Consider the following 17,472-nt stretch of genomic DNA (forward strand, 5'->3'; position numbering starts at 1 on the left):
ACACTCGTATATGCACACATAAAATCACATGTACACCATATATGCACTTGTACATGTATACATACTCGTATATACACACATACATTTACATGTGCACAATATATATATATATATATATACACACACATTATGTCCCATAACTTTGCGGTGACCTCCTCTTCTGAGAAGTGACCGACGTTCCTAGAAGTTCCTAGAATGCAAAGTAAACAAACACACAAAGCCACGAGCCACGGTGGCCGCCGCTGCCCTGTGATCCCGTCCTCTGGGGGGACCCGCTGACGCATCTACAGGAATAGGACTGATCCTCCCTCCTCAGATTACTATGTGTTTGCCGGCTGTGTGGGGGACGGGGGTTAATGTGGTCCACACTGTGGACAGGTGATTTCCCATGCTGGGAGTTGTAGTTTTTCAGCATCTGAAGGGCCTCAGGTTAGAGACCACCACTCCAATGCAGTCTTGTGTTTATTGTAAAACTACAACTCCCATCATGCCTCGACTGGCAGCTTAAAGGAGTACTCTGGTGGAAAACTTTTTTTTTTTTCAACTGGTGCCAGAAAGTTAAACAGATTTGTAAATTACTTCTATTAAAAAATCTTTACCCTTCCAATACTTTATAGCAGCTGTATGCTACAGAGGAAATTCTTTTCTTTTTGAATTTTTTTTGTCTTGTGCACAGTGCTCTCTGCTGACACCTGATGCCCATATCAAGAACTGTCCAGAGCAGGAGAAAATCCCCATTGCAAACCTATGCTGCTCTGGGTAGTTCCTGACACGGACAGAGGTGTCAGCAGAGAGCACTGTGGACAAGACAAAACAGAAATTAAATTAAAAAAGCAAAGAATTTCCTCTGTAGCATATGGAAGGATAAACATTTTTTTTATAGAAGTTATTTACAAATCTTCCAGTTCATAAAGTTTTCCCTTTTAATACATCAAACTTTTGAAACGGTTTTTTATGCGTCTCCATGGTAACAGACTACAAACAAACCCAGTGTAGTCAGATCATTCACCTTTACATTGTCTACAATCGTATTCACTAAATCTGGGACAGATGGGAGGATCAGACTACACAGGGTTTGTAGTCTGTTACCTAGGCGACACAAAACGGCAGGAAATGACCATTTTTAGCCCTTTTCTTCTTTCTTCTTCTCAATCTTAGTAGTCAAATTTCTGCAAATATTTGGGTTGAGAATTTTCCCTCCCAGATATGTCTGCGTCCTGGCAGGTCCGGGCCTGAAGAGAACGCGACGGAGCGATGTGTGTGCGAACGTCCTTCAGCGCTGACTGTGGCCCCCGCCGCCGCCCGGTAATCTCATATATCGCTCTGGTAATGGCTTCTATTTCTGGCCCTGCCTGACGCAGACGCCTCACACGTGTGTTATAATGGAGTCGGCTGCTGCTTCTGCGAAATGACATCAGAGGATCTGCGGGGAGGGCGAGTGGAAACGGGAAGATGTGGACGAGGGGAGATGGGGCTGAGCGTGCGCGTCCTGAGCTCCTGGGGGGGGGGCATTACTGGGGATTATCCAAGGACAAGCAGATTGATTGATTGATTAGGCCTGGTGCAGAGATTGGACCGCCATACTAATTGTGTTGTACCCTACAGTTTGCTCTGCCCTTGCTCCCCCTTTTGACTCTTTCCCCCTTCTGCGCGCTCTCCCCATTTTGCACCCGTTTGCGCCCTCTTTTTCCTCATTCCCCCAATGCCCGTATGCCTCTCCTCCTCTTGCCCCCCACATGTCCTCTCTTCCCCTCTTGACTCCCTTCTCTCTTTTCACCGATTGCGCCCTTTTGTACCCCCTTTCCCCTTGTGCCTCTCTCTCCCCTCTTGCACCATCTACCCTTCCATCTTTTCCCTTTCTTTGCCCCCCTCCCACACTTGTGCCCTCTTACCCCTCTTGCTCCCTCTCCCAATCTTGCAACCTCATGTCCCTCATTTTCCCATTTTGCATCCTCTTTTCCTTTTAGTTCCTCTTAGTCTATTGTGCCCTTTGATTCCTCTTCTGCCGCTTTTCCATTTTTGCACCTTCTTTTGCCCCTCTGCCCTTTCTTTAGCCCATCTGCTGCCTCTTTCCTTCTCTGCCCCCTCTTTCGCCCCCCCTGCCCCCTCTTTCGCCCCCCCCTGCCCCCTCTTTGGCCCCCCCCCTGCCCCCTCTTTCGCCCCCCCCTGCCCCCTCTTTCGCCCCCCCTGCCCCCTCTTTCGCCCCCCCCTGCCCCCTCTTTCGCCCCCCCCTGCCCCCTCTTTCGCCCCCCCCTGCCCCCTCTTTCGCCCCCCCCCCTGCCCCCTCTTTCGCCCCCCCCTGCCCCCTCTTTCGCCCCCCCCCTGCCCCCTCTTTCGCCCCCCCCCTGCCCCCTCTTTCGCCCCCCCCCTGCCCCCTCTTTCGCCCCCCCTGCCCCCTCTTTTGCCCCCCCTGCCCCCTCTTTCGCCCCCCCTGCCCCCCCTTTGGCCCCCCCCTGCCCCCTCTTTGGCCCCCCCCCTGCCCCCTCTTTGGCCCCCCCCTGCCCCCTCTTTGGCCCCCCCCCTGCCCCCTCTTTCGCCCCCCCCTGCCCCCTCTTTCGCCCCCCCCTGCCCCCTCTTTCGCCCCCCCTGCCCCCTCTTTCGCCCCCCCTGCCCCCTCTTTCGCCCCCCCTGCCCCCTCTTTTGCCCCCCCCCTGCCCCCTCTTTTGCCCCCCCCCTGCCCCCTCTTTCGCCCCCCCGCCCCCTCTTTCGCCCCCCCCCCCCGCCCCCTCTTTCGCCCCCCCCCGCCCCCTCTTTCGCCCCCCCCCCCCCGCCCCCTCTTTCGCCCCCCCGCCCCCTCTTTCGCCCCCCCCCCCTCTTTCGCCCCCCCCCGCCCCCTCTTTCGCCCCGCCCTGCCCCCTCTTTCGCCCCGCCCTGCCCCCTCTTTCGCCCCCTCTTTCGCCCCCCCTCTGCCCCCTCTGCCCCCTCTTTCGCCCCCCTCTGCCCCCTCTTTCGCCCCCCTCTGCCCCCTCTTTCGCCCCCCTCTGCCCCCTCTTTTGCCCCTCTGCGCCCTCTTTTGCCCCTCTGCGCCCTCTTTTCTCAGTTTGCCTCTTGTGGACCCACTTTGTAATCTGTTCACAATGGATTGTCCCCAGTAGAGCGCCCCCTTAAGGTGATCCTCTGCCTTTATTTCTCCAGGTGCAGTGTGTAATTCGTAGTGCCATCTTTCTGCCCCTTCATGGCTTCTTCTCAGATATTAAATATTTTTTTCCTCCTTGCAGGACCGTAAACTCTCCAAGTCTGAACGCCAGCGCTTCAAGGAGGAGGCCGGGATGCTCAAAGGTCTTCAGCACCCGAACATCGTCCGATTCTACGACTCCTGGGAGTCCACCCTGAAAGGGAAGAAATGCATCGTCCTGGTCACCGAGCTCATGACCTCCGGGACCCTGAAGACGTAAGTGGCAGAAAAAATAAACTGTACCTTCTTATCCCGGGCTGTGCTCAGGCCAAAGTATAAGGCAGAGTCTAGTATGGGCCGAGTACGAGTTATCCTGAGCGCAGCTCTGGCCTGTGGGAGTTATACTAAGCACGGCTCGGGTCAGTATGAGTTATCCTGAGCGCAGCTCTGGCCTGTGGGAGTTATACTAAGCACAGCTCGGGCCAATATGAGTTATCCTGAGCGCAGCTCTGGTCTGTGGGAGTTATACTAAGCACAGCTCGGGCCAATATGAGTTATCCTAAGCGCAGCTCTGGCCTGTGGGAGTTATACTAAGCACAGCTCGGGCCAATATGAGTTATCCTGAGCGCAGCTCTGGTCTGTGGGAGTTATACTAAGCACAGCTCGGGCCAATATGAGTTATCCTGAGCGCAGCTCTGGCCTGTGGGAGTTATACTAAGCACGGCTCGGGCCAGTATGAGTTATCCTGAGCGCAGCTCTGGTCTGTGGGAGTTATACTAATCTCTGCTTGGGCCTGTGTGATTTATCCTGAGGACGGCTCGGGACGGTACAAGTTGTCCTGAGGACGGCTCGGGCCTGTATGAGTTATCCTAAAGACGGCTGGGGCCGGAACGAGTTATCCTGAGGAGGGCTTGGACCCGTATGGGTTATCCTGAGGAGGGCTTGGACCTGTATGGGTTATCCTGAGGAGGGCTCGGACCCGTATGGGTTATCCTGAGGACGATTCGGGCCCGTATGGGTTATCCTGAGGAGGGCTCGGACCCGTATGGGTTATCCTGAGGACGGCTCGGGCCCGTATGGGTTATCCTGAGGACAACTCCAGCCGGTACGAGTTATCCTGAGGATTACTCTGGCCGATAAGAGCTATCCTAAAGACGGCTCGGGCCGTTGAGTTATCCTGAGGATGTCTCGGCCGGTAAGGGTTATCCTGAGGAAGGCTCGGGCCGGTATGGGCTATCCTGAGGAATGCTCGGGCCGGTATGGGCTATCATGGGGATGTCTTGGGCCAGTGTGATTAAAACTGGGACTGGGCTCACTAAATAACAAGTTTGCTGTTGCGTATTACTAAAATGTAATTTTTATCATGTTTTAGCATATTAAAGGATGGAAATAACCCTCCAAAAGGACTATATCAACAGCAAACAATGGTCCCAGACTAATACTTAATGCTTAATATACATAATTATATGATAAACCTGCATTACAATATTAAAGTGTTAGGTCAAAAGCAATAAAACCCAAGAGAAAACAAACAAAATACCATTTACAGCACAAAAATGTCCCCACGTGTTTCACCTGGATAGTGATGTCATCAGGGTATAGTAGTCATAATGGCAACTAATGATGATGGTCCGGAATACAACCATGACTTAAAATAAAGGACTATAAAAAGATACAGTATTGGAGACGCAGGATGTCGGCCATCCATGGGGTGCGATGCGGCTCTGATATCTCTAAAATAATATACAATACTGAGGCTTGGTGTGGGCGCCCAACGTGGGAGGGGAACCTCCTCTTACAAGTAGGAAGCGGTCATAGAGTGCCTATTGAAATTAGGGAAGGACATCATAAAGTTCGTAAAAATGGAAGCCCTTTAAATATAAATAAACCTGCATATACATATATATATATAGACAGGTCAGGAGCCGCTTCTGCTGAGAAACCGGGTAACTGTGGTGCAGGCGGAGGGTATAGTCTGTACCTACCGCAGAACATCTCACCATGAATCACCACCTCTGCGCATGTCTGTGTATATACTCCTGCACACTCCTGTATGTATATATACTCCTGCACACTCCTGTATGTATATATACTCCTGCACACTCCTGTATGTATATATACTCCTGCACACTCCTGTATGTGTATATATACTCCTGCACACTCCTGTATGTGTATATATACTCCTGTACACTCCTGTATGTGTATATATACTCCTGTACACTCCTGTATGTGTATATATACTCCTGTACACTCCTGTATGTGTATATACACTCCTGTATGTGTATATACACTCCTGTATGTGTATATACACTCCTGTACACTCCTGTATGTGTATATACACTCCTGCACACTCCTGTATGTGTATATACACTCCTGCACACTCCTGTATGTGTATATACACTCCTGCACACTCCTGTATGTGTATATACACTCCTGCACACTCCTGTATGTGTATATATACTCCTGCACACTCCTGTATGTATATATACTCCTGCACACTCCTGTATGTGTATATATACTCCTGCACACTCCTGTATGTGTATATATACTCCTGCACACTCCTGTATGTGTATATATACTCCTGCACACTCCTGTATGTGTATATATACTCCTGTACACTCCTGTATGTGTATATATACTCCTGTACACTCCTGTATGTGTATATATACTCCTGCATGTCTGTGTATATACTCTGCACGTTTCTGTTCCACTTTGTATACTTTTGCGCACTCCCCTTTGTCACTTTACACACCCCTTTCGGCTGCTCCCCTCTCTGGGGCTCCCCTCTCTGGGGCTCCCCTCTCTGGGGCTCCCCTCTCTGGGGCTCCCCTCTCTGGGGCTCCCCTCTCTGGGGCTCCCCTCTCTGGGGCTCCCCTCTCTGGGGCTCCCCTCTCTGGGGCTCCCTTCTCTGGGGCTCCCCTCTCTGGGGCTCCCCTCTCTGGGGCTCCCCTCTCTGGGGCTCCCCTCTCTCTGGGGCTCCCCTCTCTGGGGCTCCCCTCTCTGGGGCTCCCCTCTCTGGGGCTCCCCTCTCTGGGGCTCCCCTCTCTGGGGCTCCCCTCTCTGGGGCTCCCCTCTCTCTCTGGGGCTCCCCTCTCTCTCTGGGGCTCCCCTCTCTCTCTGGGGCTCAGCTCTCTCGGGCTCAGCTCTCTCGGGCTCCCCTCTCTCGGGCTCCTCTCTCATGCGCTGTCGGCTTGGTGCTCGGCCTAGCATAGGAAATTTCCACTGTGACACATCAGTCGGGCCGGAGGCCATCGCTCCTCTCCGATCCCGGACAGATTTTGCGCCGTATATCATTGGCTGCGCCATGGCCGGATCGTCAGGGATCTGACCTATATAAGTTATACATATACATTCCTGAGTCGGGGTACTATGAGGAGAAGCATCGGTTTCATCCCTGGGGCGGCGGCGGCGGGCGGGGGGTTGTGGGTCTGGGGGCAGCAGGAAGTTGAGGAGGAAATGGGTGGGTTTGGGCCTTGTTCGCTTTGTGCAGTTTTATTTTCTAGGTCTGCACACGGGGAATGGAATGTTGGGAATCCGGGACAGTAAGCGCGCGCTCATTGTCAGCTCGTCCATCATTGCTCTGTCATCGTCTGCTTTTCCCTGCACAAGAGAAGTCCTCAGGCTCCATCTGGTGGCGACAAAGTAAACTACACCGACCAAATGTATGATGGCGCTGGTCACATGACCTTTTCAGACCGCGCTGTGTAACCATCCTCATAATCTTGGTGCGTGAATAGAATACCGGGATGGCAGTGGGCACTGACACGTGTGGGCAAACGTCTGCGCCATAGATAATCTCATCTCTTGGCACTTGGTGTATAGACCCAGCGGCCATTTTGAAGATGTCACGGTCTTGTATTTTTTTATTTTTAGCCTTTTTTGCCGATGATTAATAGGCATCATGTGTTGGTTCGGTGCCCAGTGACTTCACCCACAGTACGCCTCTTTGTTGTCTCAGGCCCCGGGTGCCACGTGCGGGCAGCGCCCACCTCTTAACGTATCGAACATATCACAGTCTTTTGTTCTCAGTTTTTATGATGTGCAGAGCAGCAGTGTCGTTGCAATGTATGGGTTACGAGTAAGATCATGGTAGAGTACTGCTCGCCATTAAGTCAGTGTTTCCCAACAAGGGTGCCTCCAGCTGTTGTTTAACCCCTTAAGGACGCAGGACGTAAATGTACGTCCTGGTGAGGTGGTACTTAACGCACCAGGACGTACATTTACGTCCTAAGCATAACCGCGGGCATCGGAGCGATGCCCGTGTCATGCGCGGCTGATCCCGGCTGCTGATCGCAGCCAGGGACCCGCCGGCAATGGCCGACGCCCGCGATCTCGCGGGCGTCCGCCATTAACCCCTCAGGTGCCGGGATCAATACAGATCCCGGCATCTGCGGGAGTTCGCGATTAAAATGAACGATCGGATCGCCCGCAGCGCTGCTGCGGGGATCCGATCATTCATAACGCCGCACGGAGGTCCCCTCTCCTTCCTCCGTGCGGCTCCCGGCGTCTCCTGCTCTGGTCTGTGATCGAGCAGACCAGAGCAGGAGATGACCGATAATACTGATCTGTTCTATGTCCTATACATAGAACAGATCAGTATTAGCAATCATGGTATTGCTATGAATAGTCCCCTATGGGGACTATTCAAGTGTAAAAAAAAATGTAAAAAAATGTAAAAGTAAAAGTAAAAAAAAAGTGAAAAATCCCCTCCCCCAATAAAAAAGTAAAACGTCCGTTTTTTCCTATTTTACCCCCAAAAAGCGTAAAAAACATTTTTTATAGACATATTTGGTATCGCCGCGTGCGTAAATGTCCGAACTATTAAAATAAAATGTTAATGATCCCGTACGGTGAACGGCATGAACGAAAAAATTTTTAAAAAGTCCAAAATTCCTACTTTTTTAATACATTTTATTAAAAAAAAAATTATAAAAAAATGTATTAAAAGTTTTTTATATACAAATGTGGTATCAAAAAAAAGTACAGATCATGGCGCATAAAATGAGCCCCCATACCGCCACTTATACGGAAAAATAAAAAAGTTATAGGTCATCAAAATAAAGGGATTATAAACGTACTAATTTGGTTAAAAAGTTTGTGATTTTTTTTAAGCGCAACAATAATATAAAAGTATATAATAATGGGTATCATTTTAATCGTATTGACCCTCAGAATAAAGAACACACGTCATTTTTACCAGAAATTGTACGGCGTGAAAACAAAACCTTCCAAAATTAGCAAAATTGCGTTTTTCGTTTTAATTTCCCCACAAAAATAGTGTTTTTTGGTTGCGCCATACATTTTATGATATAATGAGTGATGTCATTACAAAGGACAACTGGTCGCGCAAAAAACAAGCCCTCATACTAGTCTGTGGATGAAAATATAAAAGAGTTATGATTTTTAGAAGGCGAGGAGGAAAAAATGAAAACGTAAAAATTAAATTGTCTGAGTCCTTAAGGCCAAAATGGGCTGAGTCCTTAAGGGGTTAAAGGGGTTATCCAGGAAAAAACTTTTTTTTATTTATATATAATCAGCTGGCTCCAGAAAGTTAAACAGATTTGTAAATTACTTATATTAAAAATCTTAATCTTTTCAGTACTTATGAGCTGCTGAAGTTGAGTTCTTTTCTGTCTAAGTGCTCTCTGATAACACGTGTCTCGGGAAACGCCCAGTTTAGAAGCAAATCCCCATAGCAAACCTCTTCTGCTCTGTGCAGTTCCTGAGACAAGCAGAGATGTCAGCAAAGAGCACTGTTGCCAACTCAACTTCAGCAGCTGATAATTATTGAAAGGATCAAGATTTTTTAATAGAAGTAATTTACAAATCTGTTTAACTTTCTGGAGCCAGTTGATATAAAAAAAAAAAAAGTTTTCCCCTGGAATACACCTTGAACTACAACTGCCAGCATGCCCGCACAGCCAACGGCTGTCCGGGCATACTGGGAGTTGTAGTTTTTCTACAGTTTGGATAACAAGACTTAAAGGGGTACTCCGGTGGGGAAAAAAAAATCTTAATCTACTGGTGCCAGAAAGTTAAACAGATTTGTAAATTACTTCTATTAAAAAATCTTGATCCTTCCAGTACTTATTAGCTGCTGAATACTACAGAGGAAATTATTTTCTTTTTGGAACACAGAGCTCTCTGCTGACATCACGAGCACAGTGCTCTCTGCTGACACCTCTGTCCATTTTAGGAACTGTCCAGAGCAGCACATGTTTGCTATGTGGATTTTCTCCTACTCTGGACAGTTCTTAAAATGGACAGAGATGTCAGCAGAGAGCACTGTGTTCGTGATGTCAGCAGAGAGCTCTGTGTTCCAAAAAGAAAATAATTTCCTCTGTAGTATTCAGCAGCTAATAAGTACTGGAAGGATTAAGATTTTTTTTTATAGAAGTAATTTACAAATCTGTTTAACCTTCTGGCACCAATTGATGATTAAAAAATAAAAATAAAAAAAAAATAAAAAATTTCACCGGACACCCCTAGGAATAGAAAAACAGGAATAGAAAAACAGAGCTAACTTTTTTTTTTTTTTTTTTTTTTTTTTTAAACCCCGCTCCCATCTGTCTCTAGGTTGGGTGTGGTTCTGCAACTCAGTTCCGTTGAAGTGAATGGAGTCAAGTTGTAATACCGAACACAACCTGGGGACAGACGTGGAGCTGTTTTAAAAAGAAATTAGCTCTGTTTTTCTATTTCTGGATAAACCCTTGGGTGCGTTCACACTGAGTAATTCAAGAGGAATTAACTTGAGTAATTCCTCTTGAATTCTCTGCTCCGAATTCAGCAACGTCTCCTCTTCCCATTGACTTCAATGTGTTTTACACTTTCCTGTTCACACTGCGGAAATTCCGCTCGCGGAATTCCGGTGCGTAATTCTTTTCCGCTTGAAGAAAGAACAAGTTCATTCTTCAAGCGTAATCCACGAGCAGTATCAAATAGAAGTCAATGGTAAAAAAAAAAAAAAAAATCCGCGTGACTTTGTTTTCGTGCAGAATTTGCACGGAAATTCTGCGCAAAAAAGGGAAATTCGAATGACAGCAAAAAAAAAAAAAAAAAAAAAAGATTCCTTCTCTTTTCCACACAAAAAAACCCCGGAAATTCTGTGGCAAAATTTTTAAGCGAGAATTCTGCTCAAATTCGCCCCCTAAAGGTACAAAATTGTATGTATCTTTTGTTTTATTGCAGTACTGTTTTAAAAAAAAAAATTAAATTAATTAAAACCTAAAATTAAAACATAAATAAAATTCTCCCAATTCTGACCCCTATAAAAAACTGTAAATTTTATTAAAAAAAATGTATTCATTAATTTCATTTGTTTTGTATTTTTTTAATTAATAGTATTATGATTATTATTATAATACACCGTATTTATCGGCGTATAAGACGCATATTTTAGACAATTTTTTTTAGCTTAAAGTGTATTTGCGTGTTATACGCCGATAGACTGTTTCTGGCCCCGCAGAAGCCACTTTAGTTCAATGATTTAAAGCGGGCGTTTTAAATCATTGAACTGTGGGGCCAGAGTCCTGCCGCCGCCACCACCCGATTTCGTCCCCTATCCCCCGTTTTATAGTTACATGTCACTGTCGCTGCCCGATTCCCTCCCCGTCCTCGGGTTGCATGTCCCACCGATGCCAGATTCCCTCACCGTCCTTGGGTTGCATGTCCCACCAATTCCCTCACCGTCCTCGGGTTGCATGTCCCACCAATTCCCTCACCGTCCTCGGGTTGCATGTCCCACCGATGCCCGATTCCCTCCCCGTCCTCGGGTTGCATGTCCCACCGATTCCCTCACCGTCCTCGGGTTGCATGTCCCGCCGATGCCCGATTCCCTCACCGTCCTCGGGTTGCATGTCCCTCCGATGCCCGATTCCCTCACCGTCCTCGGGTTGCATGTCCCGCCGATGCCCGATTCCCTCCCCGTCCTCGGGTTGCATGTCCCACCGATGCCCGATTCCCTCCCCGTCCTCGGGTTGCATGTCCCACCGATTCCCTCACCGTCCTCGGGTTGCATGTCCCGCCGATGCCCGATTCCCTCCCCGTCCTCGGGTTGCATGTCCCGCCGATGCCCGATTCCCTCCCCGTCCTCGGGTTGCATGTCCCGCCGATGCCCGATTCCCTCCCCGTCCTCGGGTTGCATGTCCCGCCGATGCCCGATTCCCTCCCCGTCCTCGGGTTGCATGTCCCGCCGATGCCCGATTCCCTCCCCGTCCTCGGGTTGCATGTCCCGCCGATGCCCGATTCCATCCTGGTGACCGCGCTCTTTATGGTCCGGCAGCGTCTTTATCTGTCACTGTGCATCGCGCTCTGACTGATGAGTGATGTCGCGTTGAGGACGTCACTTGTGCGCGGCGCACAGTGACCGATAAGGACACTGCAGGACCATAAAGAGCGCGGTCACCAGGATGGAATCGGGCATCGGTGGGACATGCAACCAGTGGACGGTGAGGGAATCGGGCAGCGGCGGGACAGTGACATGTAACTATAAAATGGGGGGATAGGGGGCGGAATCAGGCGGCGGCGGCAGGACTAAAGCCCCACAGAAGCCGCCTCAGTTCAATGATTTAGCACAGTGGTCTTCAAACTGTGGCCCTCCAGATGTTGCAAAACTACAATTCCCAGCATGTCCGGACAGCCGTTGGCTGTCCGGGCATGCTGGGAGTTGTAGTTTTGCAACATCTGGAGGTCCACAGTTTGAAGACCGCTGATTTAAAGTGCCCGCTTTAAATCATTTAACTAAAGTGGCTTCTGCGGGGCCACAAACTGTTTTATTGAGGTATACCCACTCACACACGCACCCTCATTTTAACAAGGATATTTGGGTAAAAAATTACCCAAATTTCCTTGGAAAAATGAGGTTGCGGGTTATAGGCCGGTGCGTGGTATACCCCGATAAATACGGTATTCATTTATTTTTATTTTATTTTTTTGCACCATGATCTGTAGTTTTGATCTGTACGATCTTGAAGTATATAGGAATTTTAATTTATTTTTTTATTTTTATTTTCTGATATATTTGTGACCAGAAATCAGTACTCGGTGTTTAGTATTGTTTCCACAATTTTTATTAGTGTATGAGCTTTTTAATTTTATTTTTATTTTTTTCATTAATTTTTTAAAACAATCTATTTATTTATTTATTTTTAGTTATTTTACAGTGATCTCCAAACTGCGGACCTCCCAGAATCCACATCTAGATGTCCATAGTTTGGAGACCACTATTCTAGGGGACTTGTATAAGAATTCAGTAGATTGCTTATACCGATCAATGCCATGCGTTTGCATAGGATTGATCTGTTAGATCGGCGCTCTGCTAAGGCTTGGTTCACATCACGTTTTTGCCATACTGTTTTCAATCCGTTTTTCTAAAGAAAACTGTATGGCAAAAAAAACGGATGGAACAGTATGGGAAAAAGTAAGGGTGGGTTCACACTACGTTTTCTCCCATACGGGAGCGCATACGGCAGGGGGGAGCTAAAACCTCGCGCTCCCGTATGCCACCGTATGCGCTCCCGTATGTCCTTCATTTCAATGAGCCGGCCGGAGTGAAATGTTCGGTCCGGTCGGCTAATTTTTGCGCCGTATGCGCTTTTACAACCGGACCTAAAACTGTGGTCAACCACGGTTTTAGGTCCGGTTGTAAAAGCGCATACGGCGCAAAAATGAGCCGACCGGACCGAACGTTTCACTCCGGCCGGCTCATTGAAGTGAATGGCATACGGGAGCGCATACGGTCACATACGGGAGCGCGAGCTTTTAGCTCCCCCCTGCCGTATGCGCTCCCGTATGGGACAAAACGTAGTGTGAACCCAGCCTTAACCGTATGCGTTTTTAAACAGTATACTGTTTTTAAAAGTGCATACAGTTCCGTCAGTTTTTATAGAAAAAAAAAAACATACGTTTTTGAAAATTTTGTCCATTTTTAATGGGAGGGGTCTTGGGTGGGGACTTTAGGATTCAAATGCGCACGTGCAAAGTAAAAACGTATAAGTTTTTCCCGTATGGAACCGTATACATGTGCGTTTCCCATTGACGTCCATGTTAAAAAAAAAAAAAAAAAACGTATGCGGTTGCAGTTCGGTGGTTGACCACGATTTTGTCTCCGGTTTAAAAGCCGTACTGCAACCGCATACGTTCTTTTTAACATGGACGTCAATGGGAAACGCACATGTATACGGTTCCATACCGGAAAAACGTATACGTTTTTACTTTGCACATGAGCATTTGAATCCTAAAGTCCCCACCCAAGACCCCGCCCATTAAAAATGGACAAAATTTTCAAAAACGTATGGTTTTTTTTCTATAAAAACTGACGGAACTGTATGCACTTTTAAAAACAGTATACTGTTTAAAAACGCATACGGTTTACTTTTTTTCCATACTGTTCCATCCATTTTTTGTCATATGGTTTTCTTTAGAAAAAAACGATTGAAAACAGTATGGCAAAAACGTAGTATGAACCCAGCCTAAGGCTGGGTCCACACTACGTTTTGTCCCATACGGGAGCGCATACGGCAGGAGGGAGCTAAAACCCCGCGCTCCCGTATGTGACCGTATGCGCTCCCGTATGTCATTCACTTCAATGAGCCGACCGGAGTGAAACGTTCGGTCCGGTCGGCTCATTTTTGCGCCGTATGCGCTTTTAAACCGGACCTAAAACTGTGGTCAACCACGGTTTTAGGTCCGGTTGTAAAAGCGCATACGGCGCAAAAATGAGCCGACCGGACCGAACGTTTCACTCCGGTCGGCTCATTGAAGTGAATGGCATACGGGAGCGCATACGGTCACATTCGGGAGCGCGAGGTTTTAGCTCCCTCCTGCCGTATGCGCTCCCGTATGGGACAAAACGTAGTGTGGACCCAGCCTAATACAGGCTACTGGAGTAAGGGTGGGTTCACACTACGTTTTCTCCCATACGGGAGCGCATACGGCAGGAGGGAGCTAAAACCTCGCGCTCCCGTATGCCTTCGTATGCGCTCCTGTGTGTCATTCATTTCAATGAGCCGGCCGGAGTGAAACGTTCGGTCCGGTCGGCTCATTTTTGCACCGTATGCGCTTTTACGACCGGACCTCAAACCGTGGTTGACCACAGTTTTATGTCCGGTTGTAAAAGCGCATACGGCGCAAAAATGAGCCGACCGGACCGAACGTTTCACTCCGGTATGGGAGAAAACGTAGTGTGAACCCAGCCTAAGACTGTACCAGCTGATCTACTATGTAAAGACCTCCAGGTGTCATATTAACTGGTCGGCACCCTGTGATTACATTACGGGGTGCGGATTTGGCACCTGTTTAACCTTTTAAATGCTGCACTTTAATTGCGGAATTTATGGGGTAAAATGACAATCGGTCATTAACTGTGTGATCCGGCAGCTACTTGCAGCCGACACCCGTTGTCTATAAGGAGAGTGCAGCCGCTGTATGTGTAAGGCGCTCTGCATTAAGGGGTTAAAGAGGTCATCCCATCTAATAATAATGAATATCATATGATCAGTGGGGGAAGATTTAACATCTGGGACCCCGTCAATTCTGAGAACGTATGGGGCCGCGCTGCAGTTCCCTGTACGACCACTAGGCCCTTGTAGAATCAGACGTGTAGATGATCGGTGTTGCTCGGTTCCCTTCCCTACAGGTATCTCAAGAGGTTCAAGGTGATGAAGCTGAAGGTCCTGCGCAGCTGGTGCCGCCAGATCCTGAAGGGGCTTCAGTTCTTGCACACCCGGACCCCCCCAATTATCCACAGAGACTTGAAATGCGACAACATCTTCATCACCGGCCCCACCGGCTCTGTGAAGATTGGAGACCTGGGACTCGCCACCTTGAAGAGGGCGTCCTTCGCCAAGAGTGTCATAGGTAGGTCCAGTGCATCGCTCCTCCTCTTCCTCCTATTACACCCATATATACCTGTACCGTATTCTCTGTGAAGGCTGGTGCCGGTAACCATTCCTCCTTTTAGCTATGGTCACTGTAGGGATCGAGCGGATTCTAGAAGTCTTGCCCATTGGGGTCTGAGCAGCTGGTGGGTGTGCCTCCCTTTTAAATGTCCTCCATTTTTTAAAATAAACAATATATGCCGATTCCCACAGATGTTCTGAGCTATAAAGGTGGATGTACTGGGTCCGGTCTTCAGCCTGTATGGCAGTGTTTCCCAACCAATGTGCCCCTATCTGTTTCAAGACTTAAACTCCTACCTCCTCCATAGGTTATTTAGCTTCTGGTTTTGTGTGTGTGTCATTTTCCTCTGAAGATGCCACCTGTACGGTGGAGAAACATGTCGGGGGGAGTTTGCATTGTTTTTAAACCAGCGAGGTACCTTCAATAACTAATCTTACACTGCAAATGCGCATGGACAAATCTTATTTGATTTTTTTCCCCAACAAGTTTAATTACCCTACAGTCACTTCAGGGTGAATGACACGAACACAAATCCAGAGGTTAAAGTGACATCATAGGTCATGACCCCATGATAGTGTTTACCAAACATTGTGCTTCCAGGTGTTACAAAACTGCAACTCCCCGCACGTTTCGTAGATCATTAACCCGTGATGTCACTTGAGAGGTTATATAACCTCTAGTTTGTTGGTTTTGTCATTTTCCCTGAAGAAGCCACCCGAACAGTGATGAAATATGTCTGGGAGTTTTAGGTTTTTAAAACCGGCGAGGTTCCTACACTAACTACATGTACATTGCAATTGCACATGGACAAATCAGAGAAGTATTGCAGGAATCGTGGCGATTTTAAAACAATGCAACCCACTCCCCAAAAAGTTTCACCACCCTACTGGTGGCATCTTCAGGGTGAATGACACGAACATCAATCAAGAGGTTATAGGGACATCCTAAGCCGTGACCCTGTGACAGGGTTTTACAATTTATGTGCCTCCAGCTGTTGCAAAACTAATACTACCATGCTGGTAGGCATGCTGGTAGTTGTAGTTTTGCAACAGCTTGAAGCAAACTGGGTTGGGAAACACTCATTACTTGATAGTACCAAGTCATCATTTTTATCTGTTTTATTTCGGGCAGGTTTTAACACTTTCTTTGCAGGGTGGCTGATTGAGTACCCCTGGTCTTAGACCCCCTTTCCCCCTACCCATGTACCCCCGGAGCCCCCCCTTTCCCCCCAGCTTCTTTACATAACCAGGTTATGAAGCTCATCCTCTCTGTATTTAAGTGTCTTTCTTGCCTGTAGGCCCATGGGCTCCCATTATTGGCTGCAGTAGGCCCTAATATATAGTGTGTACTGCAGTTTATACCGTAAGTATGTGAAGAGAAGGGATCCGGTGAGTTTCGGGATTTTTTTTTTTCTTTTCTTTTTTGGGTTTTTATTTCCCTCGCAGAGAAGTCGTCTCAATTTATGCGATGTATTTTACTGCTACTGCTGCCCGGACGCGTGACGGTTTTCCATTGCAAGGTCTTGTCCCGTACACCGCCCCCTTCCCAGGTGAATGGAAAGTTGTGTGACCTGGCTTATTCTTGCTTTCAACAGCAGGTGGCGCCATCCTCCAGGTAAGTACAGGTAGAAGGAACCTGATGTATAGCACAATGTAGACGTCACAAGCATCTCTCCATTTACTTGGCGATTTGAAGACCACAACGTCACTATATATAAAACCTAAGCTCCAAACTTAGGGGAACCGCCATGGGAACGAATTTCGCCCCCAAGTTTACGCAAAAATCGCGTTTATGAGGCCTTGCAATGGAAGGCGTCTAAAATGAACTTTCTTTACAGAGTAACTAAGAAGCTTTCCTCCTCTTTTTTCCCTTTTTTTTTTTTCTTCTTTTTTTTGCCCCCCGCTATCTCTTTTTCTCACAGGTCTTCTGCTCCCGAACGCTGCTCTCGTGGTGAGTAAGCGCCTCCAGAATCCTGCTCGAAACTGTGAGAAAATTTAGAGTCTGAAACGTTCCTTTTAATTTAAGGTACCCCTGAGTTCATGGCGCCGGAGATGTATGAGGAGAAATACGATGAGTCCGTAGACGTGTATGCCTTTGGGATGTGCATGCTTGAGATGGCCACGTCTGAATACCCTTACTCCGAGTGCCAAAACGCTGCGCAGATCTACCGGAGAGTCACCAGTGTAAGTGTCCATAGTGTGTCCGGCTGCCGGGTGATGGCGGAGAACAAAATGAGAAAAAGGTTTGGAATAATTATAAAGTGTTCAAGGGATCGCCCTCGGCAGTGGTCTTCATGTATAGTAGTAGCATCATCTTAGATCAGTGTTTCCCAAACGGGGTGCCTCCAGCTGTTGCAAAACTACAGCTCCCAGCATGCCCGGAAAGCCAAAGCCAAATCGGAGAGTTGTTGCAGTAATCGATTTTAAAACCTAATGCAACCCACTCCCCAAAAAAGTTTC

General features: G+C 48.0%; 1 protein-coding gene across 1 annotated transcript in view; it reads left to right on the plus strand.

Moving 5' to 3' along the window:
• Positions 1 to 3,218: 3,218 nt before the first annotated feature.
• The window catches only part of WNK1 (WNK lysine deficient protein kinase 1), a gene marked incomplete at its 5' end in the record, with an annotated part of 87,525 nt that continues 73,271 nt past the window's right edge, over positions 3,219 to 17,472 (plus strand). Inside the window, 3 exon segments of the mRNA XM_056517857.1 lie at positions 3,219 to 3,391; positions 14,751 to 14,971; positions 17,039 to 17,196. Coding sequence (XP_056373832.1) covers positions 3,219 to 3,391; positions 14,751 to 14,971; positions 17,039 to 17,196 — 552 coding nt within the window.

The sequence above is a fragment of the Hyla sarda genome, chromosome 4, assembly GCF_029499605.1.
Source record: "Hyla sarda isolate aHylSar1 chromosome 4, aHylSar1.hap1, whole genome shotgun sequence".
Lineage (NCBI taxonomy): Eukaryota > Metazoa > Chordata > Amphibia > Anura > Hylidae > Hyla > Hyla sarda.